The sequence below is a fragment of the Bos grunniens genome, chromosome 10 (genome assembly GCF_055505025.1).
Source record: "Bos grunniens cultivar Pamir isolate PY7600 chromosome 10, Bosgru_T2T1.0, whole genome shotgun sequence".
In the NCBI taxonomy this organism is placed as follows: Eukaryota; Metazoa; Chordata; class Mammalia; order Artiodactyla; family Bovidae; genus Bos; species Bos grunniens.
The window spans coordinates 57,372,210-57,399,646 of NC_141174.1; the positions used below are offsets into that span (position 1 = coordinate 57,372,210).

At 47.1% G+C, this 27,437-nt stretch overlaps 1 protein-coding gene across 8 annotated transcripts in view; it reads right to left on the minus strand.

Moving 5' to 3' along the window:
• DAPK2 (death associated protein kinase 2) overlaps positions 1-27,437 on the minus strand; it is a 142,108-nt gene that overhangs the window by 51,870 nt on the left and 62,801 nt on the right. For all 8 annotated transcript variants that reach the window (XM_086321449.1, XM_086321447.1, XM_086321448.1 and 5 more), the window contains one exon: positions 5,506-5,727. In XM_086321449.1, the coding sequence (XP_086177575.1) occupies positions 5,506-5,727 (222 nt within the window). The remainder of the gene's footprint in view (positions 1-5,505; positions 5,728-27,437) is intronic.

Consider the following 27,437-nt stretch of genomic DNA (forward strand, 5'->3'; position numbering starts at 1 on the left):
AGTCAATGCTCACCCCAGGAAAAGATCTCAGGAAGGGATCAGGGCCAGGGGATCCGGAAACTCAGGATCACCTGGAAAACTTGTTTAACATGCACATTTTCAGGTCCTATCACTGACCCTACCAAATTAGATTCTCTAGCAGCAAGGCCTCAGAACCTGTATTTTTGTAATAATAGCAACATCAATATGGTAACTGATAGTCATTGAATACTTGGAGCATTATGTATACTTGTTGCACATTATCTCATTTAATCATCACAACACCCTATGAGCTAAAGGATTATTATTTTGCTATCTCACAGTTGAAGAGACAGGCTCAGAGAGGTTAAGTCACGTGTCCAAGGTCAAACAGTCAGTAAGTGGTAGAATCAAGATTCAAACCCAAGCAGAATGACTCTCAACCACTATACCATATGAGACCTCAAATGATTTCTGAATGGCTTCTGTCCATTTTGGGAATCATTCACGTCCTGTCACCTAGTCCATCCTAATTAAAGAGCCTCAAAATCTTTTCTCCTTTCTTTAAAAATATCCATATATTAACCCATTCATCAATCTTAGCATCATGAAAAGCAGAACAACTGGACATGCCATGATATATAGGGAATACACAGCAACACCTACGAAGTATTACAACTTGAAAAACTGAAACTAAACCTTAGCTTAAGCATCTTGCTATAAAATCACTGCTGATGAGAAAAGGAAAACTCAAAGCCACCCCAAGCCCTGGGCTATCCTCTGACATCCCCGTCCAGCTGCAAGAGTGCCCTCTCACCCTGGGCTGTCAGTGTCTGGCTGGTTCTCTCCCCAGCTACATTACCTTTTGCTCTCACAGCACTGTGTGTGAGAAAGACATTCAAGAGAAGGTGGATTAATAAAAGAACAAAGGAAAGAAATAAGACATTTAAAATAGCAACACAGCAAGACTTCATTGGCAGTCCAGTGGTTAAGACTCTGCACTCCCAATGCAGGGGGCATGGTTTCCATTCCCACAAGCTTCAAGGTGTGGCCAAAAAATAAAATAAAACTTAAAAATAAAAGAAAACATTAATATGGCACAGAATATTCTATATCATAGAGAAGTGAAACCTTGGCATTTGCAAGAGACCTGTCGAAGTCCTTTGCAAATTTTCCAATCCACAGTGTCCCTTGGGAACACACAGGACCCAGCCCAATCTTTGTTTTCATACTTGCAGCCTTGCTGGGTCATGGGAGGCTGTGACCTTGGGCATAAACTGCCCTTCCTACCTTAAACTGAATGCTGCATAAAGGTAAAAGAATATCATGATAATGGAGATGTGTCCTGTCACCCAAAGTTACTGATGTAAAGGCCCTGGCTGGGTGAGGACTTGGGGTGGGGGGTCAGTAATTAGCTGCTCTACCTGAAAGTGTGATCTGGACAAGAGAGACAGACAGACATGGTCTCCTTTGGATGAAGAGAGGAAAAGCTATGGTGGCCCTTAGAATTGCTCCTAGAGACTTGGAAAGTGGGAAGCTGATAAGCCTGCTGGGGTGACGGTCCCAGCCCTGACACCCAGGCTGGGAACACTTGCATCAATTCTCAGGCATGTCTTCTCAAGGGTTTCAAGAAGCCTGGGTTTTGTTTCAACCCAGCTGTTACCCTCGCAATGTAGTTTCTCCCCAGAGCTTCTCAGCTCCAAGGCCTCTGCCCTGGAGTCACCCCACCTCCACCCAAGCTTCTCTCCTCTCACATCCCTAAACAATTTAACTTAGAGAGGAAAAGAAAAACCTAACAGCCTGGCCTCTGCTCTGCTCCCAGTCCCCAGGACTCAATGCACCCACTGAGGTATCACTTTCCACTAGCCTGGAGTCAAGGGGGCCCCAGAGGGGTCAGGAGCCTGGGACGGGAGGGCTGCCCAAACCTCCCAGAGCAGACCTACATTTTTCAAATCAGCTCCACATGTGACATGAGTTAATTTCTTGAGAGTTTGAAAATATTCTTTACACCCTGCAGAAGTCAACTATGTGTTGTACTGTGCTAAGTCACTCAGTTGTGTCCAACTCTTTGTGACCCCATGGACTGTAGCCCGCCAGGCTCCTCTGTCCATGGGATTCTCCAGGCAAGAATACTGGAGTGAGTTGCCATGCCCTCCTTCAGGCAAAGCCAATTTATATGGATAGATAAACCCTTCCCACCCCTGCTTTCATCAGTCCTATGAGAGGTGGCTGCAGCACTGGCCATCATGGACGGGGTAATAACAGCTGAAGGGGACTTAGATCAGGGCTTGGATGCCCTCCGAGCACTGGCCACTTCAGCAGGAAGCAGGAGGAAGCCCTGTACCAGAAAACAGTGTTGAGAGGTAACTCCATCCACAAAATCTGCAAACTTCAACTGAGTAGATGGGCTCTGACACCTGTGTTTAAGTATCAGGCAAACCCATGAACCTAGTAGGGCACAATGAGGACCAGAAGGCTGAAGGCTCCTGAGCAGCTCAACAGTGGTCACCAAGGTCACACACAGAAGCCCACAGAAAGGGACTTCCGTGGTGGTCCAGGGTTAAGAATCTGCCTTGCAATGCAGGGGACATGGGTTCGATCCCTGGTCAGGGAACTAAGATTCCACATGTGGTGGAGACACTAAAGCCTGTGAGCCACATCTAGAGAGTCCATGCACCGCAATGAGAGGTCCTGGGTACCACAATGAAGATCCCAAGTGCTGCAACGAAGACCCAATGCAGCCAAATAAATAACGATATTTGTAAAGTCCTTTTCTCCTGGAAGGTCCTTCTCTCAGACCCTGCTCACACAAGGCTGAGACACTGTCTTAGCAATCCCTAGCACCACAGATTGGCACCCTGAGATAGTGAGACAGCTTGAGAGTAAAGGAGGAGATAGAGAAACTATGAACAGACAGAGCTTCACAAACAGAGCAGCTCAAGCAGACCACAGGAGTACTGGTATGACGACGATGTTCCAGGTGGTGATGGCTCACAACAAGAGGGCATGTAACTGCTTGTGAACCATGGCTGGAGAAACGGCCGTGACCTGCTTGGAGAAACAGGGACAAGTCAAGAACATCCTAGACCCTAACTCCTAGGGTTCTACAAACAGAGAGTAACAGACAACTTCTCCAGCAATGACAGAAATGCCAATTAAAATGACCAAAAAAAAAAACCCAAAAACCAAACATCGTTTAGTAACTATAAAGGACTTGGGAATTCCCTGGCTGTCCAGTGGTTAGGACTCCACACTTCCACTGTAGGGGGCATGGGTTGGATCCCTGGTCTGGGAACTAAGATGGCTCCCCCACCCCAAAAAATATATATACACACAATATATACATGTACACAAAACAAATATATATATATATATATATTCAATATATAGAGGGAAAGACAATAAATAATGAACCCTGCTTTAAAACAAATGCCCCAGGGTTGGCAAGGCTGCAGGGAGATGGGATATTCCCATGTTGCAGGTGGTACTCGTTAGCCAAGACTGTCCTTGGTGAGGACACCAAGAGCCTAAAAATGTCAGCTTGGTCACTCCATTCCTGAGAATTTATCTAAAAAAAAACTAATTCAAAAGAAAATGGGAAAATATGAGAAGAAAGTTGCTTTATGGCAATAAAATCTATAATGGTTAGAAACTGAAAAATCAAATGTCCTACAACAAGGAGATACATGTATATAATTCAAGGAAACATGATACAGTCAGTGGAAAGGAAAAAAGCTGTTCATGGCATTATGAATTTAATGGGGGAGGGGGAGCAGAACAGGAAACTGTACAAGTACAAAGATTGTACACAAACAGATAAAGACTGAGAGGAGCCACGGGGACACATAAATGGCAGTGTTTGGGTGGTTGGCTTCTGAATATAATTTCTGTTTTGGTTGCTATAAAGTTTTTTGGGCAACAGACTTAAAGAAATGGGCTGGCTCTCCCAGCAAAGGCGGGCTTGTCACTCTCTGCTGGGAACCAGCGTGCCATCTGCTGGCCCTTAGCCTTGGGACACGTCACACCTCGGGCCATCCTGGAGCAACCCCCTCAGGCTTGTCTGAACCAGGCAGGTGTGTACAGTGACTAGTCCAGCTGGCTGAGAAGTCCCTGGGAGAGACAAGGAGGACTTTGGAAGTTAGAGGAGGGAAAAGCATGGGTGATTGTGTGCACTGGAATGTTGAGTTGGATAATTTAAGAATCCAGTGCAAGAGTATGCAAATGCCCATCTGCTACATAAATCTATAGCCTGGCAACACCAGAGCACGTTCTCAAATTAGAATGGTCTCCAAAGTCAGGTGGCCCACACAACCAGCAGGTGGGTTAAGGATGGCTGCCAGCTTTACAGATGAGAGCTGAAGCTCAGAGGTGTGAGGTAACTTGCCCCAGGTCACAAAGTCAGGGGCTGCTGAGACAAATGACACTACTCCTCTGCTCACTGGGAGATGCCTCACGCCTATGAGGCTCAGAACACTCCCAACACGGGGTCTTGCTGCTTGACTGGACACAGCCATTGCCACTTGTGCCATAGTCCAGCTCAAACTCTATGGTCCGTCAGAGCCCCACATCCCCAGTCCATGGACATGTCTCGAGGAGAGGCATCAGGTGCCCGACCAAACCCTGGAGTCTTGGTATCACCCATCCAAATTTCACCAGACTTGGAATGAAGGCTTCCCCAGCAGCCCCAGCCCGAGGCCATCCCACCTCACATACACAAGCAGTGTGGCCCCAGCCCTGGTCCTGCTACTTCCTGGCTGTAGGATCTAATAAGTGACTGGACTTCAGTGTTCTTGACTGTAACGCGGAGATCACATGTTACAGTGATCCTATCACACGGAGATAAGGATTAAATGAGATAATAGACATTCTTGGCAAAGTGAATACAAAGTCCTCTCAGGGTAAGTAGAACACTTCCCTCAACACAGCTTCTTTGAAAACTGAACAAGATGACTAGCACAAAGGACCTTGGCTTACAGCAGAGCTCTCTAAATAACTGTTACTACAATAACCAGTATTCTTGCCTGGAGAATCCCATAGACAGAGGAGCCTGGCGGGCTATATACAGTTCATGGGGTTGCACAGAGTGGGACACAACTGAGCGACTAAGCATGCATACACAATAATAATCACGGCATCAGACACAGTACAAAGGCAGGGCTTTCCTGGGGAGGGGCTGGGGAAGGGCTTCACAGAGCTGGGAGGGTGCTTGTTCTTCTCTGAAAAACAGACTCTCTTTAATGGCCCTCCTGCTCCCCTCGTCCACCCTCTAACATGCTCAGCAGCCAGGAAAGGACCCCAGCGCTGGTCACTTCTTCCCTTTGATCTCCAGGGTCCAGTGAAAGCCAGACCTAGACCCTGGCCCTCAGTCTCTGCTGCCTGGGTTCCGGAGGAGCTGGTAACTGAGGGTAACCGTCCCCTACTGACTTCATCTCCTCCGGGTTGAGCTTCTGGCCGGCAGGTTGCTGCTCCCTCTGGGGCCTGTGGCTGGACTCCCTCCTCCCCCCGGCCCCAAGCCTGCTGCCCACCGGGTCCCAGGCTCCCACTCACAGCTCGAGGATGAGCACCACGTCGGTGCGGTTCTCGAAGACGTCGTGCAGCGTGATGACGTTGGGGTGCAGCACCTGCCGCAGGATGCTCACCTCCCGCTCAATCTCCTCCCGGCACACGCCCCGCCGGCTGGCCGGGCTCTGCCGCTTCTTGATGAACTTGGCCGCGTACTCCAGCCCCGTGCTCTTCTCCCGGCACTTCTTCACAATGGCGAACTGGCCGCTGCGGGGACACAGACACACACAATGAGGTCATCACTGCGGTCATGGGAGAGGTGACCTGGCCGCCACCCCCCGGCCACAGCAACTCCTTCTTCCAGGGCAGGACAAGTCATGTCATCAGCCGGGATCCCCACCTGGCCATCATCCAGAGACAGAGAAAGTTCTGGGCTCCCCTTCTGTTCCTATGAATCCTTTACCTTGTACTAGGAAGGAATGGTAGTATTGTCATTCCCAGTGTACAGATGGGAACACTGAGGCCCTGAAAGGCTACTGGTTTGATCCAGATGACACAACTTCAGCTAGAACCTCTGTCTTGTATTCACCAGATGAAATCACAAGGTCCAGAGGTTTATACTACTTAATGGAAAGATTTTAAAGGAAAAGCAGGACTTCCCTGATGGTCCAGTGGTTAAGACTCTGAACTTCCACTACAAGGGGTACAGACATGATTCCTGGTCAAGGAACTAAGATCCTACAAGCCACAAGGTATGGAAAGAATGAGTGAATGAATAGTAAAAACGGTTAGCGCGGTCAGACTACTAATAGTAACAATCATCTGTTTGGGCCTCCCTTATCTGGAAGCAAGTACAAACTCATCTATTTACAATTATAAGGAGACAAAGCACCTCTCTAGTCTCATGTTTGCACCTTGGTTTCCAACCCTTCCCAACAAATAAAACCTCAATTACCTGACTCGAGCCATGTAGTGGCTCGGACAATAAGACAGAGCAAACACCAGGCTGAAGCACTTAAAGACAAGGCCAGAGGCTATGCCAGCGGGGCTGGGGGGATCCCGATGGAAGTGGGGATGGGGTGGAGGCAGCCTAACATTGTTAGTAACCACGGTGGGTGTTTGTCATGGTTAGAGGACAGATAGTCCATGGAATTTTCCAGGCCAGAATACTGGAGTAGGTAGCCGTTCTCTTCTCCAGGGGATCTTATCAACCCAGGGATCAAATCCAGATTTCCTGCATTGCAGGTGGATTCTTTACCAGCTGAGCCACCAGGCAAGCCCAAGAATACTGGAGTGGGTAGCCTATGCCTTCTCCAGTGGATCTTCCCAACCCAGGAATTGAACCAGGGTCTCCTGCATTGCAGGTGGATTCTTTACCAGCTGAATTACCAGGGAAGCCCAGATAGCACCAGAGAATTGTAAGGTATTAAGAAACAGGCACAGGAGACATCAAGTGACTCACCCAAGGTCATCACAGAGTTAATGGCAAAGCCAGACCAAAGAGCCGAGGACCCTGCCCACTGTTCACAAAGCTGCTAAGACGGGTGAAGGAGTCAAGACTATGCCTAGTGCCCTTCAGGGCTGAGCCTGAATCCTTCACTCCAGGGACCTAGACAGCATCCATGAAATGGTGCAAACGGAAAACTCAGCAGTGGCCACAGGACTGGAGAAGGTCAGTTTTCATTCTGACCTCAAAGAAAGGAAACACCAAAGAATGTTCAAACTACTGTACAATTGTGCTCATTTCACATGCTAGCAAGGTAATGCTCAAAATCCTTCAAGCTAGGCTTTAGCAGTATATGAACTAAGAACTTCCAGATGCACAAGCTGGATTTAGAAAAGGCAGAGGAACCAGAGATTAAATTGTCAGTATCTGTTGGATCATAGAAAAAGCAAGAGAACTCCAGAAAAACACCTACTTCTGCTTCACTGAGTACATCTAAGCCTTTGACTATGTGGATCACAACAAATTGGAAAAGTCTTAAAGAGATGGGAATACTAGACCACCTTACCTGCCTCCTGAGAAACCTGTATGCAGAAACCTGCCAAAGTGGCAGGTGGCCCCAGGCCAGCCTCCCTGAGTGCTCTAAAGGCAGCCCCCTCCACACAGGGAAGGGCAGCGGCCTTCACCATCACTGGGGGTGAGGTTAAGGCAATCACTGGGGGCCACTCTCAGTCTTTGGAGACTACCCAATGGCCACCCTGCTGGGGACCCTCCCATTCCCCTTCCCCCAGTGTCCCAGGTTTTCCTGACACCCACAATACCTACTGCTTGAGACAAAAACCATAAAAAATTTAAGGTTCAGCTTAATGGCTTAACAAGGGGCTGCCAGACTCCACATTTTGGATGTACTCTCTTAGTAGTGCTGGGGTAAAAGTCACACACAAGGAAGTGCTCTGGATACAGTAAGTCCCCTACATAAGAACGAGTTCCATTTCAAAAGCGTGTTTGTAAACCCATTTTGTCTGTAAGTCTAACAAAGTTAGCCTAGGTACCTGACTAACACAATCAGCTATATAGTACTGAACTGTAATAGGTTTATAATACTTTTCACACAAATAATACATAAAAAACAACAAATAAAGAAAACATTTTTAGTCTTACACTACAGTACCTAGAAAAGTACAGTAGTGCAGTACAACAGCTGGTATACAGGGGCTGGCCTCGAGTGAACAGGCAAGAAGAGTTACTGACTAGAGGAGAGAGAGGATGTGGGAGAGGGTAGAGCTGAAGGATCGTCAGCAACAGGAGACGGAGGGCAAGCTGCAGTTTCACTCACACCCGACACTGATGGGACGCACGTCTGCATCTTTGAAAGTCTGCAACTTGAAGGTTCGTATTAGGGGACTTACTATGTTTGCCTCAGCCTCAGAAACTAGTAGTACGTCTGAATCACTCCATTACTAGAATAATCCTCAGAGAGACAGCTTCAGAATAAACCCAAGTGATCAAAAAACAGACCCTCAAGTAGAGCAATTAAGGAATAAGAGATGCCAACACTTAAATAGCTTTCTATGGCAACCATCGGAGAGATGTCACCAAACACCTGTTCACACATGCCTCCATCCCCTCTTCGCCCCTTTACCCAGTGCTACCTAAGCATGTACTCTGTACTCTGTGCCAGGCTCTGCCTCGACAGCAAGGGGCAGGGACCAAAGACTCAGACATCAGGTACAGATGGAGCTATGGGGAGGGAGAGGGCTCCAGCGGCTGGGCTGGAAGGCTTTGTGGAGCCATGTATATAGCACGCTGTCTGCCAACTCTAAAATTTCGGCTATTTATGCCCCAAATACTGGTTCTAGGCTGTCTACATACGAGGGGCTGATGCAAGTGGGGTTAAATCAGGCCTCCCAAAGTCAGAGGGAACACACTCAGCAAGATCTCTGGTCCCTGGGAGCGGCTCTGGGCCTTGGGACATCAGGTCCCTTAGCGGGTACCAGCAAACACTTGGCAAAGCCTTGAGTCCCAGGCAGCTATGCGTCTCCGAGTCAGGACGGCCATGCTCCTCTCCTCCCTGACACCTCAAGGAGTCTGGGATCAGCAGCCCTGAGGGATGAAAGCCAAAGTGTAAGGATTTTAAACTATTTGTTTAAGCTTATGGAGCACAGAGGTGGAGGCAGAGGATTTTTACAAAGCAGAGCTAAATATTTCAGATCACCTTGACAAAAAAGCTTACCTTCTCCTCAGAGGGAAACAGAGGCATTTTTCTGTATCACATGCCTGAAAAATTCCTCTAACTCTCAAAAAGCAAATGAGTGTTTGCTTTTGAGTGTTCTCTCTGTGAGAGCAGCTGAGGCAACGAGAGGTGACTGGGGTCAGGCCTAACACGATCAGGCATCCTCCTCCTGCCAAAAGGAGGTATTTTGAGAGTGGATGACTAACACAGAGCCAAATGCCAGCCATTGCCACTCATCTTCCCTCTCTTTGCAAGACAAGGGTCCTCCGCTCAACTTGCCCTGGGGAGCCTCAAAGGGAGCCAAGGCCACTCGCTGGTTTCCTCTCTCCTTGAGCAAGTACTGGAATGCGCAGAGTATATGCTCCACTAGGCCAGCCCTGGGCAGAAGGAGCAGGCTTCCAGGTCAGACAGGCCTGGTCTCAGGAGACCTACACTGTCACCTGGGGCCAGTGGTCACCCCCTCTGTGCATCAGTTTCCTCATCTGTAAAATGGGAACTGTGATTCCCTGCCAAGGAACTGTGAGGACTGGAAATATGTCATGTCACGGGGGACTTCCCTGACAGTCCAGTGGCTAAGACTCCACGCTCCCAATGTAGGGGGCCCAGGTTCGATCCTTGGTCAGGGAACTAGATTCCACAGGCCACAACTAAAAGACCCCATATGCTGCCACTAAGACCCAGCACAGTCAAGTAAATAAATAAATATTTTTTTAATTAAAAAAAAAATACATCACATTGGCCTGCAGGCAAATCTAATAAATGGCGACTAGTAGTACTGTTATTAGTTTGTTGCTCATGTGAAGGCAGAAATAAGTCACTGATTTACATGGACTGCAATGTGTGGCCAGGGCATCAGTGCAATTTTAACACACATCCCCACCCCACCCTACTCTCTGATGATTCCAATGCACAGTCAATTTTGGGTTTATCTTCATTTTAAGCAATTCACCAACTCTATTCATCCTTAGAGCAGGGGTTCTCAACCCTGGTGGCACACCAGAATCACTGGGGAAATCATAAAGTTACTGCTGCCTGGATCCCATCTCCAGAGCTTCTGATTTCCTCGGACTGGGAATCAAGATATTTTTTAAAAACTTTCTGGGACTTTCCTGGTGGTGCAGTGGATAAGAATCCACCTTCCAATTCAGGGGACACAGATTCGATTCCTGGTCCAGGAAGATTCCACGTGGAGCAGAACATCTAAGCCCGTGCGTCACAATTACTTAGCTTGTACTTTAGAGTCTTCAAGTTGTAACTACTGAAACCCACGCACCTAGAGTCTGTGCTCCGCGACAAGAGACACCACCACAATAAAAAGCCAAAGCTCCACAATGAAGAGCAGCCCTCTACTTGCCACAACTAGAGAAAGCCTGCACAAAGCAACAAAGACCCAGTGCAGCCAGACATAAATAAATCAACTTCTGGGTGACCCCGATGGGTAGCCAGGGCTGAGAAACACCAACTTACAACAGTCCTCTGATTATCTCCATTTTCCCAGATGAAAAAAAGTACACCACTGTAACTCATGTTATTCCTTGTCCTTCTCAGTATTGATATATTACCCTCTCCCTTAGATCTTTGATCTGACCATGAGAAGGAGGGAGAGAGGAGAGAAAAGGGAGATGGGGAGTGTTGTCTCTTTCATCAGGACAGGTTTTGCTTGATTTGCAAATCAAGACAGAAGATGACCCTGGGCTCTGGGGAGTAACAGGAACGGAAGCTGCTGTGGGACACCCCCTGGTCCCTGTACCCACAGTAGAGACAAAAAAGCCAGACTTGAGATGGCTCTGTCACGCCATCAGAAGGCACTGGCAGACCCATGGGCAGGTGGAAGAGTGATGGTTATGGGCCTTTTTCTGCCCATCAGGAAGGCTCTGAAGCCAGAAATTCAGGCCCAGGGATGCAGAAGTTTCTCAGCTACGCTACAGGACCAAGGGTAGACAGGGAGAGCCCATCTAGGTTAAGACAGAGTAGAGGGGAGCCAGCCAATTGTAAGGGAAGTGACTGTCAACACAGATTTAAAAATCATGGGAATAGTGAAACATGATGCACATATGCAAAGCCCATCCCTGCAACAGTCAGTTCCGAACTCTAATGCAGCAAAGGGCGGGTAGTCAGGAGGTCCAATTTCTGACCCTGACCTGCCCCCAAAGCTTTGCGGGCTTGGACAATTTTCCTTCACCTTCCAGAAAGCTTCTGAGGGGAATTCCCTGACAGTCCAGTGGTTAGGACTTGGTGTTGTCACTGCCATGGCGCGGATTCAATCCCCAGGTTCCCATAAGCCGTGTGGCACAGCCAAAAAGAAAGTTCCGGAGAGTCCACGACAACTCTGAACAGAAACGAAGTTTTCCCTTCAGTCTCCAAATTCCATCTCTGGGCTGGTGCCTGGAGTCTTGGGTTCTGACCAGATCCCATCTGCTAACTGGTCATGAGCCTGGGTAGTCTGTTCACCTCCCTGGGCCTCAAGGTCCTCCCTTGTCAAATGAGGATGAGAAAACCCAGTCTGACCACCTCACAGGGGAAATCAGAGGTAACTCCCCAGAAAGGACTAAACCATCCAACTAGTAGAAAGGCAGGAGGCAGGGGTGGGTGGAACACTGTGCCTGAGGCTGACTTGCAAAAGTCACGTAGGAGGGTTTCGTGAAGGACAGTAAATCCGCAAGACACAGAAACTAGTTTCCCAGCTTCTGCCAGAAGCTCTCCTGCAATTATATCAGGAACACACCCCTCTTCCCAGATAGAGGACCCAGCTCCTCACTTATTCAGTGTCCCTGGAGGACAGAGCAGGCTGTGTGAAGACTGGTGTCACAGACAGGACCTGGCAGGGCCCGGGGAAGCGGGGGCACCCCATTAGGGTCTCCTGTTGTCTGTCTAGGAAGCAGATGATGAGAAGTAAACCTGGAACTGCTTCTCAGAACTCAAAAATGGTTTGGGACTTTCCTGGTGGTGCAGTGGTTAAGAATCTGCCTTTTGGGGGCTTTGCTGGTGGCTCAGTGGTAAAGAATCCACCTGCCAATGCAGGAGACATGAGTTTGATCCCTAATCCAGGAAGATCCTACATGCCGCAGAGCAACTAAGCCTGTGAACCACAATGATTGAACCTGTGCTCTAGAGCTCAAAAACTGCAACCACTGAGCTCACGTACTGCAACTACTGAAGCCTGTTGTTGCCCGAGAGCCAGTGCTCCTCAACAAGAGAAGCCACCACAATAAGAAGCCTGTGCATTACAACTAGAGAGTAGCCCACACAGCAGCAAAGACCCAGAACAGCCAAAAATAAATATGAATTAATTAATTAAATTATTAAAAAAAAATTCAGGGATGTAGGTTCGATCCCTGGTTGGGGAACTAAGATCCCAAATGCCATGAGGCAGCTAAGCCTGTGCCAGAACTAGAGAAGCCCATGTACCTCGAGGAAGACCCAGTATAGCCAAAATAAAATAAATAAATAATATTTTTCAAAACCAGCTCCTAAGTTTCAGGGAAGAGCCTGGCTCAACTGTCCCTGAATTCTTTACCACCAAAGAAGAGTAATCTGGGTGTGAGCCAAATCTCACACCTGGGATAGATTTTGTATAGCAATATGGACATCACAACATTTACATCCAGCTTTTCTCTCTTCAAGCTAATTTTACTTTTATCCTCTCTTAAATATTTGCTAGCATCATTCTTAGCTCCATTTTACAGATCAGAAAACAGAGACTTAGGAAGGTTAAGTGACTTACGAGTTGGACCAGGTAGCAGGGATAGAGGGACTAGGACATAAAGTCATGTCAACCAACTCTAGCTTCAGTGAGACTCTCGAGGTAACCAGCCAGCAGTGATGTACCAAGCAGTAAGAAAGGGGCCCACCCCAGAACAGAGGAGAATTTTATCATTTATATTACTAACAATTGCCAATGCATGGTGATGATAATAAGTAGACTGATTTGGGGAGACTTCCTGGGTGGTCCAGTGGTTCAGAATCCACCTTGCAATGAAGGGGAATTAGGTTTGATCCCTGCTCAGGGAATTAAGATCCCATATGCTATCGGGCTCTCGTGGAGCCCCATGGAGCCCTCTATGCACTGCAGTGAAAGATCCTGCGTGACTCAACAAAGACACCATGTACCTCAACTAAGACTCGATACAGTCAAGTAAATAAACAGATTTAAAAAAAAAAAAAAAGTAGACTGGGGACTTCCCTGGTGGTCCAGTGGTTCAGATCCACCTGCCAATGCAGGGGACACCAGTTTGATCCCTGGTCCAGGAAGATCCCACATGCCGCGGAGCAACTAAGCCCTTTGCACCACAACTACTGAGCTCATGAGCTGTAACTACTGAAGCCAGACTCTAGAGCCTTGCTCTGCAATGAGAAGCCACTGCAGGAAGAAGCCCATTCACCACAACCAGAGAGTAGCCCCTGCTTGCCACAACTAAATAAAGCCCTCGTGCAGCAACGAAGCCAAAATAAACCAATTACTTTTGAAAAGAAAATCATTTTTTTTTAAAAAGTAGAATAAGTTTTATTTGATTTTTATCATTGGTTTTGAATTCTCAAAAGACAATGCACCTCTCATGGCCAGAATTGAGACAGACCACTGCCACGGTCCACCAACTCCCACCAGGTTGGCTATGGCCAACCAAAAATAAATCAATTACTTTTGAAAAGAAAATCATTTTTTAAAAAGTAGAATAAATGTTATTCAATTTTTTTTATCATTGGTTTTGAATTCTCAAAAGACAATGCATCCCTCATGGCCAGAATTGAGACAGACTACTCCTACGGTCCACCCACTCCCACCAGGTTGGCTATGGCCAACTAGACTTGTTCTCACAACTCCCCAGGGCTGACTGACAAAGGCGTTTTTAAGGTTTATGGATAGAGTTGGTCTAACTCATTCTCTCAATCAACTCTAAAGTGTCCATGAATCTAGTAACTTGCCCCAAAGTCCCCAGTTGATCAAAGTGGAGGTGAGGCAGAGCTGCACAGGATACAGACCAGGGAGGAGATGTCATGGGAGGTGAGAGGTATCAAGTGGGAAGTGCTCCAGGTCAGAGGTGTGTGGGGCCCAGGTTCCTCCTCCCGCTTCCCCCAAACAGTCACTGCAGTTCCTCTTCCCACACTGGAGAACAATGAGCCACAACTACTCTGGAATTACCCTGCAGGAGTGCAGTGCCACAGGGCGGGACAGTGCTGAGAAGTTTCCAGTCAAGGCCACCCCAGGTGCAGCCTGGGAAGTGGGGTAATGGAACCTTCAGCCAGCATGAGCAGGAGGAGCTCAAATCTACAGTCCACAGGAACCAGATCGGCCCAATCCCAGAGGACACACCCCCTGATCCCAGGGCAAGAGCCTGTCTGAGGATGGTGTTACCAGCCCCCTCCCCACTCCTCTGCCTGGCCAAACTTGACTGACCCAGCCTCTTAGCCTGCCCCCCCACCCTATACACACACACACACACACACACACACACAACGCACACAAACACACCATCCTTTTCAACACATCCCGTCTCCAGTCAGCCACTCTCATGGACAAAGATATTCCTCCCATCACCTTAACAAAAAATCTGTTTCTTGTCTCCTAGACTTAACTCCAGGATTTGCAGTCACTAGACTGGAGAAGGAAATGGCAACCCACTCCAGCATTCTTGCCTGGAGAATCCCAGGGACAGGGGAGCCTGGTGGGCTGCCGTCTATGGGGTCGCACAGAGTCAGACACGACTGAAGCGACTTAGCAGTAGCAAAGCAGACCGAGGTTCTATTTATAGCTCTATTACTTTTAGTAAATCATGCGACTCTGATCCTCAGTTTCCTTGTGTGTAACACAGACATAAGGATATTCCAATCTCACCTTTCATCTGCAGTCTCTGCCCAGGCTGCAGTGTCCCTGCCAAGCCATGAACATGTGCACGGGGGCCAGCTGTGGATTCTGGGGCAGATGTAGCCCCAGGATGGGGTCTTGGCCAAGGGCATCCTTGGCCCTCCTGAGGAGAGGAAACTAGCAGCAGGTGGACAGTCTGTGTTTTGGAGTTATCCGATGCCTTTACCTGAGTGAGAAACCTTTGCTCACTGGGACCATGGAGGTCAGACAGCCCTCTGTGACACCAAGATAAGTAATAGTTGAAATAAATTTAAGATTTTGTATTATACATCAAATTTTAATTGAGAAAACAGAACTCCAGAGGAATGAATTCTGCAGGCCCCAAAGAGACATAAGAAGGTGGCTTGGTGCCTAGGAATTCACACAAAGGAAAACAATCTGGATCCCACTGAGGATATTGCATTTAGTCATCATTGTCTCCTTGGGCTTCTTTTGGCTGTGACAGCTTCTTTGACTTTCCTTGTTTTTGATGCCTTCAAATTTTGAGTAAGGCATTTTGTAGGAAGTTTCTCAGTTTGATTGAGTTTTCTCATAATTAGGACTTGGGGATCTTAAAATCTTAAGGGATTTTGAAAGGAAGACCACGGAGGTAAAGGACTATTCTCATGTCATATTAAGATACACACTATCAATATGACTTATTACTGTTGATGTTAACCTTGATCACCTGGCTGAGGTCTTATTTGCAGGTTTTTTCCACTGTAAAGTTACCCTGCTCCCTGACACTCCACTCTTTGGAATGAAGTCACTGTGTGCTGCCCACACTTAAGAAGAGGGAGTTGTAGTATTCTTTCTTTTACAATATATATACATATTGAACATACATATTATTGAACTATAGTTGATTTACAATGTTGCATTAGTTTCTGCTATACAGCAGAGTGAATCAGTTATATATAAGCATGTATCTACTCTTTTTGAATCTGCCTGCAATGCAGGAGACCTGGGTTTGATTCCTGGGTCAGGAAGATCCCCTAGAGAAGGAAATGGCAACCCACTCCAGTATTCTTGCCTGGAGAATCCCGTGGACAGAGGAGCCTGGAAGGCTACAATCATGGGGTCACAAGAGTTGGACATGACTTAGCGACTAAACCACCACCACTCTTTTTAAGATTCTATTCCCATTTAGGTCATTGCAGACTGCCGAGTAGAGTTCCCTGTGCTATACAGTGGGTGATTGTTGGTTGTCTATTTTATATACAGTAGTGTAGAGTTGTGGTATTTTTAAGAGTGAAAGATTTACATCAGTTAATTGAAATTCTATAGCAAGAAGTTAGTCTCCTCTCTCATGTAGCAAATGTATATTTATACGCCCCCAAAAGAATATCCCAATCTCACATGTTATAATGAGAAAGAAATGAGACAACTATGTGAAAGCACTAAGGAAACTCTCTCTCTGTGACAGTGAATTATTCATTCCAGCCAATGGACTGACACATCTGGATCATGGTCTCCATTTTCCAGTCCCAGCCTTGAACCTGATTTAGCACCTATGAACCCCATCCTCAGATCCCAGCTTAAAAAGATAGTGTGGGGGAAAACTGGGGCAGCTGAAAGGCAGGGTCCCCGCGTGGTGCCAGGATCCAGGAAGGCAGAAAACACTTTAGGACACAGTCATCTGAGGTCAGGGTAAACAAGGGATCAGAAATTCAGGAAGCCAAAACAGGGTGAAGGTTGCCAGAAGGGGGAATACATGGCAAGTCAAGATTCCAGGCCAAGGAGATGAGAATAGGGAGCAAAAGTTTACCAAATGCCAGGGGGGCAGCATGTCAGGAACTAGGTGTGCAAGCAAGGAGTGAGAGACCCGTGGGATCAGCAGCCCACCCATGTGGCAAGTGAGCTGCAGCAGACAAACATCAGCACAAGACTTGCAAACACAAGAGTGCCCAGACTGTTCAAATGGCCTTTGCTCCCAGCATGTGAGCCAAACCACTGTCTATGAGCCCATTTCCCTTCCCTGACCATGTTGCCCATAACTTTCTAGTCTCATGATGATGGTTTTAAAATTTATTTGAGGTGTGGAACCCTCTCTCCAACAAATTGTGCAAAGAAGCTCACTATGTAAAACATTAAAAAAGCAGTGCTTCTTTCTGGGGAGAGATACTAAGAGTTGGGCCATAAAGAAGGCTGAGCACTGAAGAACTGAGGCCTTTCAATTGTGGTGGTGGAGAAGACTCTTGAGAGTCCCTTGGACTGCAAGAAGATCAAACCAGTCAATCCTAAAGGAAATCAACTCTGAATATTCATTGGGAGGACTGATGCTGAAGCTGAAGCTCCAATACTTTGGCTACCTAATGCAAAGAATCGACTCACTGGAAAAGGCCCTTATGCTGGGAAAGATCAAAGGCCAAAGGAAAAGAGGGTGGCAGAGGATGAGATGGTTAGACAGCATCACCAACTCAATAGACATGAATCTGAACAAACTCTGGGAGACAGTGAAGGACAGGAAAGCCTAGAGTGCTGCAGTGCATGAGGTTGCAAAGAGACACAGCTTAGCGACTAAATAACAACAACTCACAGGCTACCTTCTCAGAGCCCAACCACATGATGCCCAAAGGGGCTTTCTGGAACCCCAAGGGTTCCAGGGAACATGATTTGAGGAGTCTACTCAATAGCATGGAAGCATGCTCTTTGATGATCCCAAAGCAATTCCAAAGTGTAAGGAAAAAGGAAGGAAAAAAAGGAGAAACAGAAAACACTGATGAGATAATTCTCAAAATTATTATCTATTCTTTTCAGGAGTTATTCTGGGACTTTTATGTGGTCCAGTGGTTAGCTCCCAATGCAGGGGACCCAGGTTTGATCCCTGGTCAGGGAATTAGAGCCCACATGCTGCAACTAAGAGCTCACTAAAGATGCTGCATGCCACAGCTAAGACCTGGTGCAGCCAACATAAACACATCAGTAAATACTAAAAAAAAAAAAAAAAAAAAAGTTACTCTGACCAAACCAAACTCAGGCTCAACAATAAGGAGCACACTTTGGATTAAGTATCAGGAACCAGAAGTTTCCAGGGAGCTAAACCCTGACCTACAAATGGCCCCTCCATCATGTCACAGGTGTCTGCCTGTGCTGGCCAGTCGCAGCTGCCTGCACAGCTTAGCTCATTCAGCCCCCTGTCCTTCAGACTAACTTCCTTCCTCTGACTCTTTATTTGGGAGCTAGGGGCACACAGAAAAAATTCCTAAAGCACAAAAAGGAAGGAATTGTTGAGCAGAGCCAAGTCAGGCTGAGCTATGATTACATTTTGGAATCTATTTTTAAGTCTAAGCACGTTTTGATGCTGTTGTCAAATGAACAGGAGCCCACAGGCCCAAGGCCTGAAATTAATTAAGCTCAGTTTAACTTGGACTTGGCTGTTTGGAGGAAAGTTTTCACTGAAAATATAGCTCAGTGTCGTCTGGTATTTCCCTTAGTCTGGAGTCTAGATTCTAGACACAGACACGAGGTGGGCTACTATGGCTTGAAGTGTTAGCCATGGAAGGTACCACCCATCACCCACTATCCACCCACCTGCCCGTCTAGTCACCTAACTACCCGTCCACCTATCTACCTAACTATCCATTCACCAATCCATCTATTTACTAATTTACTCCTCCATCTGTCATGTACGGATCAGTGTCCCAATACTACAGACCAGACATACCCCCACAACTTGAAGGACTCATAGTCAACTGGAGAGATCAGACAAATGCTCATGGAAAAAGAAATATGGCATGGATGTCTAGAAATAGCTGCCACAGGTTCAAGTGCATGGGCAACAGCAAGTCCTGCAGCAGTTCTGCAGAGGGAGAAGTATTGGCCAAGGGGAGTCGGGGGAAGTCTTAAGGAGCAGGTGGGATTTGAAGCAGGTTGACAGCATATGAGCAGGCCACTGAAGATGGCTGTTCTCTTGCTCTCTGCACATCCCCTGCTCCACCAGTCCCTGCCTCACCTACACCCTACTCACCTCACTGAATTTCTCTCTTAATCTTAGAGCCTAATCAGTGCATGCCTACATAGTTGCTCCTAGTCTCAGCTTGTGATTGTTCTAATCTTTAAATCAGAACATCTCCACCATGATAGCTGATGAAAGGAGCAGTGAGGGGCATGGGCCACTGCTGGTTTCCCTGGTAACTGATGAGCCAACCTGACATCAATTCCCTCTATAACTGGTAACCCTCCACCTCCCACCAGGAGTGAAGACTGCTGCCCTGCCCTGCCCGCTATCTGTTGTTCATGTGGAGATGTTGCTCCAGGACCTCGTTTCAGCCATGTAAGATTCATCCCACCCCATCTATTAAGCCACTGATGTCTCTGTTGCTGACTCCAGGCTCTTTCTTTGGTCTTGAAGCTGGGCAAGTACAGGGTTTGCAGGCCTATAGGGTGCAGCCCCACAGGCAGAGAAAGCTGAATTCAGACAGGCAAAAAGGAATCAGCTGGCTATAGCTGGAGTGAAACACAAATGCTTTATTCTGGAAAGGCCCTGAGTCAACACGTTACTTCCTCCCCGTCAAGTGGCCACTTTCTCAAGGAAGTCTATCAGGAAGCTGAGCTTGCCCTTTCCTCTCCTCTTTGTGGGGGTGGTGGAAAAGGACAAGTGGCCAGCAGCCAACCACGTTCACCCAGGTAGGGTTCCCCTCTTGCCACCCAAGTTCCTGACAATCAGATGTACGTTTGATTAATGGAAAGAACTTCAGGAAAACACAGGTCAGTTCACTTGATCCCAGAAACACCAGCCAGTTGGCCTTCACAGCCTGAGCAAAGCCCAGGAGACTGGACCATAAGGGATGTGATCTTTAGCATGAGCTCATGCTGCAGAGCAAGAAAGGGACTAAAACAGGAAGACGGAAAGATCTAGGCAGGTTGAGGTTCTGTTATTACCATGTAGGGACAGGGTCGTCCCTCATATCTTCTATAATGGCTCCCTCCCGACTTGCCAGACCTCTCTAGTGCCAAGAGTTCTGTTCCCAGCCCCTCTCCTGTGAACTCTGAACATCCCCATGGTCCACATCCCCCGAGGATCCTGCATCTACTGAAGCCATGTGTCTTAGAGCCTGTGTTCCGAAACAAAAGAAGCACTGCAACTGGAAAGTAGACCCTGCTTGCTGCAGCTAGAGAAAGCCCACGTGCAGCAATGAAGAGCCTGTACATCGCAACAAAGACCCAGCACAGCCAAATTTTTTTTTTTTTTTAAAGAACAGATCTCAGGCACTCAGCAAGATGTCCTGGTACCATCTTCATATCCAGCAAAATGCTGAACACATCACATGGCAGAGATACTTCCATGACAAATGACCAAGGCATTCACCTTAATCAGCAACCAGCCCGTCGGAGCCTGGGGAGTAAGAACTGTCCTACTCATCTGATGGGGTCTGCTGAACACTGAGCATGAAGTAGGTATTCTGCCTACTTGCAGAAAAGAAGAGCTAAACTGAGGCAACAGGAAGTGCGTGAAGGACTTGTCACTCACAGCCAGCCCTCTGTGCAATCAGAGCACCTCACTAGCAGACTCACTAGGAAAAGAACACGTTCTTAATAGTTGTTTATTACAAAAGGAGCATGTTCATTATTTTTAAAAAGCACAAAGAGGAAGCTTCCTGAGATAACCCTCGTTATCATTTTGGTGTCTGCTCTCTTAGAGTTTTTTCAGCACATACTATAGTCTTTTTTGTTTGTTCATTTTCTTAATGGGACTGGGATGATGCTGTATGTACTATTTTGGAAACTGCTTTTTAAAATTTTTCTACTTAACAATAGATCATGAATATTACTCACATTACTGAAAATTGTTTCACTCCTGATTTTAAATAATATGCCACCTTACAAATAAACCGTGATTTGTAAAGCAAATTCTTAATTTTGGATATTTGTAGTATCCTTTTCTTGGCACACCACATGGCATGTGGGATCTTAGTTCCCTAACCAGGGATGGAACCAATGCCCCCTGCATTGGAAGGCTACTTCCAATGTCTTAACCACTGGACCACCAGGGAAGTCCCTGGACATTTATATTACTTCTAATTTTTACTATAATTAAGACTGTTACAGATACTACTATATAAAAATATTTGTGTACATCGCTGATTATCTTTTCTGAAGGTAAGTTCCAGGTAGAACCCTTGGTCAAAAGTTATTTACATTTTTAAGGTTTATGGTACTTGGCAAATTATCTCCCAGGAAGATTGTCTCAATAATACTCCTAACAGTCCTAAACAACCCCTTGAACTTGTTCACTGTGTTTTTCAGCTTTACCATTTTCCTATCTGAAAGATGATATCTGATTATCTTAACTTGAATTAAATTTATTATTAACTTGTAGTTGATTACTAGTAAGAATGAACATCTTTTTCCTATGCTTATTGGTAATCTGAACTGCCTTATACATGCCTCCTCGCTTATTTTTCCACTGGGGTGTTTGCCATTTTCTTATTGTTTATAAAAGCTCTTTATATATTTGTGACCTGAACCCTTTGTCATGTATGTTGCAAACATCTGCCCTGATTGTATTGTCCAAAAGGAACTTAAGGTCTTTTGTAGCATCAGACAGTGTTAACCAGTTTTTTCCTTACCTCTCCTCTGACTGTTACTAAGCTGTGACTTAAGGGTACACTAAAGGGGAGTGCCGTGTGCCCCTTCGGTCACACAGGCATTCAATTCAGGTAATACCTTCAAACTTACCACAGAGGCAACCCCTCATCCCCCACACATGGCCCTTTACTCAGAGTCACCCCACTCTTCCCCCTGGTGATGACCCTTCTACTGGCTGATTTCAGGAAAGGATGGCATCAGAATGTGAGCAGGTCCTGCTACAGAGTGGGCCTGGTATCCCCAGGATAGACTGCAGCTCCTGGGGTGACCAGCACAGCAAATCCCCTGTAGGGATGCAGAGCATCTCCCCTGCCCCCCAATTATCCATTATGTTGTTTAGCGTCCTTTGGAACAGGATGCAGCAGGCAGTGGCTTTCTTTAAGAAATTAGTACCATGCACAGGTCTGTCTACCCTGAAAAACCTATAGCCTTCCTCATTTCAGATAATGAAAATGACATAAGCTATCTTATTTCCCTTTTGTTGCCTTGGTGGTCAGTGATAATGGTCAATGATAATGACCCAGATCTTGGGTGTGTTTCCTTCCTCTTTCCTTTGCACCAGTGGTTCTCACACTTGAGGGTGGAACAGAATCAGGGAGAGCTTGGTAGAAATGAGATATCCAAGGGCATGCTGGGATTCATGGGGTCGCAAAGAGTCGGATACAACTGAGCGACTGAACTGAATTGAACTGAATCTTCTGGAACAACAGACTGGTTCCAAATAGGAAAAGGAGTACGTCAAGGCTGTATATTGTCACCCTGCTTATTTAACTTCTAGGCAGAGTACATCATGAGAAACGCAGGGCTGGAAGAAGCACAAGCTGGAATCAAGATTGCCGGGAGAAATATCAATAAACTCAGATATGCAGATGACACCACCCTTATGGCAGAAAGTGAAGAAGAACTCAAAAGCCTCTTGATGAAAGTGAAAGAGGAGAGTGAAAAAGTTGGCTTAAAGCTCAATATTCAGAAAACGAAGATCATGGCATCTACCCATCACTTCATGGGAAATAGATGGGGAAACAGTGGAAACAGTGTTAGACTTTATTTTTGGGGGCTCCAAAATCACTACAGATGGTGACTGCAGCCATGAAATTAAAAGACACTTACTCCTTGGAAGAAAAATTATGACCAACCTAGATAGCATATTCAAAAGCAGAGACATGACTTTGCCAACAAAGGTCCGTCTAGTCAAGGCTATGGTTTTCCAGTGGTCATGTATGGATGTGAGAGTTGGACTGTGAAGAAAGCTGAGCGCCGAAGAATTGATGCTTTTGAACTGTGGTGTTGGAGAAGACTCTTGAGAGTCCCTTGGACTGCAAGGATATCCAACCAGTCCATCCTAAAGGAGATCAGCCCTGGGTGTTCTTTGGAAGGACTGATGCTAAAGCTGAAACTCCAGTACTTTGGCCACCTCATGTGAAGAGTTGACTCATTGGAAAAGACTCTGATGCTGGGAGGGATTGGGGGAGGGAGGAGAAGGGGACGACAGAGGATGAGATGGCTGGATGGCATCACTGACTCAATGGACGTGAGTCTGGGTGAACTCTGGGAGTTGGTGATGGACAGGGAGGCCTGGCGTGCTGCGATTCATGGAGTCGCAAAGAGTCAGACACGACTGAGCGACTGAACTGAACTGAACTGAATCTTCTGGAGGCCATGTGTCTTTTGATCTCCACCTTTATTTTCAAATTCTGTGTGCCTCGTGGTGTAGATTGCCTCAAGTTCTTACCATACATGGGCAGGAGGAACTAACTATAAGTGGTCCTGTGTTGCCATTACTGTGGCATGGAGAAAGATAGGGAGCTGTCGAGCACGCCTGCAGAAGCAGAACTTGCCTATTTCACAGTTGGCTAAAGGGGGCCCCAAACTGTTAAAGGGGCTTGTCCCAGGCAGGACTACCCATACAGCCATTTACACAGTCCATCCCAATGGCTAATTTGATCAACTGCATTGCAGAAGACATTTCGCATAGGAAGAAAATGATGCCAACTTCCATGCCCCTTGGGCCTCATGCTCACAGGGGGCTTATTTCCTCATCCCTGCCCTAAAATGGATTTGACTTTAGATCCACATCATAACTCAGTTGGTAAAGAATCTGCCCGCAATGCAGGAGACCCCAGTTCGATTCCTGGGTCGGGAAGATCCACTGGAGAAGGGATAGGCTACCCACTCCAGTATTCTTGGGCTTCCCTTGTGGCCCAGCTGGTAAAGAATCCACCTGAAATGCGGGAGACCTGGGTTCGATCCCTGGGTTGCGAAGATCCCCTGGAGAAGGGAAAGGCTACCCACTCCAGTACTCTGGCCTGGAGAATTCCATGGACTCTATAGTCCATGGGGTCACAAAGAGTTGGACATGACAGCGACTTTCAGTTCACTCACTATCCTCCCTATGCCCACAACCCTGGAGAGTGGGACCAGGTAGAGAGAACAGGTCCAAGTCCTCTTAGAAGCAGATTTCTGTCCAAACTCTCCTCCACCCAGCCCCGTCTTCCCTGTAGAAGCTGAAGCCTCTGTTGGGGAAGCGGCTCCGAGTCACAGCTTGGGCCACCCTCCTCCCACAACTCTCATCACCAACCCCAGTTAGCAGCACCAGGTGCCCTGGAGGCTGCCAATCCTTCCCGATCCCTCTAAATCCACTCTAAGTCATTACAGGATTTGGCACCTAATTTCAAGCATAATTGTCAAGATATCATCAAGAAGGTATGCATCACCTCCAACATGATCAGTTTTTCTGCCCAAACCGCAGCCTAGAACAGATCCTGGTGTCTAACCTGGCCGCTTCCCCCTAGAAGCCCACCAGTCAGGCCTGCTTCACCAGCTGCTGCAGGGTGTCCTTGTTGTCGCCCACACAGCCCACGCTGGAGGGCTCTGAAAGCTAGGGGGCTCAGATCTGGGAAGGATGCCAGGATGACCCTAAGCCAGCTCTGTTTCTAGCAGGCTCTGGAAACTTGGGTGAGTTTCTTAGCTTCTCTGTGCCTCTGTTCCCACATCAGCACACGGGGATGACAACCACCTCAGAGGCTGTGATGCAGATTAAATGCCCTGCAACCTGCAAATGCCCAGAACAGTATCTGGCACATGGTCAACACTGATAAATATGAGTTTAGTTTTTTCACCAGGCTTCAGTTTCCTCACCTGTCAAATGAAAATAATATACTAACTTGCAGGACAGTTGAGAAATTTTAATTAGAGAAATGTGAAAACAGCATAAACCTGGCATATCCTTGGTGCTTGATAAACAGTTTCTGAAAGGTGAAAGAGGAATAAATCAGACAATCAGTATCAAGTATCATGTTTTCACCCTGGCCACAGGCTGCCCCTTCCTGCTCCACAGTATCCCAGAAATCACCTCCTTACTCAGAGACACAGATCCACAGAGCACCCAGGGCCCCCCCAACATGGGGCCTGGACTGGTGAGACAGGCACATTCCTGCCTCAATCTTGAGAGCGGGCAGTTCCCAGCACTCCCTCAGGGCAGAGTGTCTCAACACGGCACACCCCAGGTCAGCCAGGAGATGGACGGTATCCCTCAGCCCTCCTGCCAGTCCGCTGTTCACTCTAGGACAGACATGCTTTGGGGTCTCCTGCCAGAGGCTGGGTCTGGATGATGAGGCTCATATAGGCACAGAGAAGGGTCTCCACATAGCCAGAGCTCTCTGCCTGGGTCCCTAAGTCTCTTCTAGGTGGGCCCACCCCAAGAATGGCCCCAGGTGAAGTGCCAGGAAGCCCAGCCAGGACCAAAACAGTTGGTCAAGCAGTTGCCTTGACCAAAACAACAGGTGTCTCTGTGCATGACTCATTGTCCATCACGGCTCTTACTGCCCTGGGTTATTCTGTCTACTCCCCTGAATTCCCACCACCCCACATTTGCCCCCAGGGTTGAAAATGCCTGAAAAACAGGGATGGTTCTGTCTTTTGGCATCTAGAAATGTTCATTAAGTATGAGTTGACTACTGGAGTCTTGCGTGCAGGCACTGAGAACACAGAGATGAACAAGATGCAGTTCCTCATTCATGTAAGTACCAGCAAGTATTTGCAGAAGGTACTCCCCTACAAACCTCTTTTCTAAACTAAACATTCGGTGTGTCTTTTCTCTCTGGCTCTTTAAAGGCAGAGCTGTCCTGTGGTACTTTTCTTTACCCACAGGAAACCCAAGCCTTCAAACAGTACACAGTAAGCACTTTTGTTGGTGTTTGGTCCCTAAGTTGCATCTGATTCTTTGCTAACTCATGGACTGCCTGCAGCATGCCAGGCTTCCCTGTCCTTCACCATCTCCCAGAGTTTGCTCACACTCATGTCCATTGAGTCAGTGATGGCATCAAACCATCATATCCTCTCTCACCCCCTTCTTCTCCTGCCCTTAATCTTTCCCAACATCAGGGTCTTTTCAAATAAGTCAGTTCTTCACATCAGGTGGCCAAAGAATTGGTGCTTCAGCTTCAGCATCAATCTTTCCAATGAATAGTCAGGGTTGATTTCCTTTAGGATTGACTGGGTTGATCTCCTTGCTGTCCAAGGGACTCTCAAGCGTCTTCTCCAACACCACAGGTCGAAAGCATCAATTCTTTGGCACTCCCCCTTCTTAATGATCCAACTCTTACATCCGTACACAGACTAAATTCAGCTCAGGAGCGCTGCCCATCCACTCTGCTGGAAACCTGCCCAATCACTCTTTGTTCTGTAAGAACTCTCCCCATGGATCCCTGAGGTAAGTAAAGCACAGAGCAATTTGGTCAAAATTTCCCTTCCTCTCCAGCCCATAAATCATCTGCCAGGCTGGGGTCGGGGGTCAGGTCAACCCACAGGCTGGGTGTCAGACCCAGGCCTTTCCAGGGCACAGCGGGGTCTGGGAGGGACAGTCTTGCCCCTACAGCTGCCAACAGCTGTTTCTCACAGAATCTCAGGGTCAAACAGGGGAGAGGAAACTCCCCTTCACAGTTGAGGAAACTCAGAGCTTGCCCAGGGTCACAGAGAAGCTTACAGCATAGCAGCCAGAGACCCCAGGTCTCCCAAAACCTATTCTGCCTTTCTACTTGGCAAGGAGTTCCAAACTTTTTCTAGTAGAAAAGCTCTCTTTTCTTTCATTATTCATTTTTTAAAATCTGAAGCAAAGGACTACACATGAACATGGATAAATAGAAATGAAATTGTACAGAAAGCCCTAGAGTGGAATCAGTAGCCCCCTGCCCCATTTCAGCTCTGCTCACCTGAAGCAATAGCTTATAAGCCTTCTCAGATTTAAGATCACTTTTTTTCAAATAAATTTCACACAGAAGTTTAAAATACAAGACAGATCAAAGGGGAGCAGCACAAAGCACTTCTTGGTCACTACACACACACACACATGCGTGACAGACCCTAAGAATGCACCATAGGACTCAGTGAGAAAGTTACACCACTACAGCAAACTTCCCTTTATATCACAGCCTCCTGCTTTTACTGGTGGCCTGCAGGGGAGAAAGAGAAATCTTTCCTCCTGAACAAACACACCTGTACCAGATACACCTAGATTTTGTCCTCATACTTAAGACTCCTGAGGTATCACCATCTATAGCAAAAGAGATCTCTACAAGGCCTCAGGCCTCCCTAGGGCTTTGGCTCTGTCGACCTGCAGGGGGAGAAGTGGGGAGAAATCCATGTGTATCATAGCTCATCAAAACACAAGTAATTTACAGTTACTTGGATTAACAGTCATGTATGCCTTAATACCGGAGAAGGCAATGGCACCCCACTCCAGTACTCTTGCCTAGAAAATACCATGGACAGAGGAGCCTGGTAGGCTGCAGTCCATGGAGGTGCTAAGAGTCGGGCACGATTGAGCAACTTTACTCTCACTTTTCACTTTCATGCATTGGAGAAGGAAA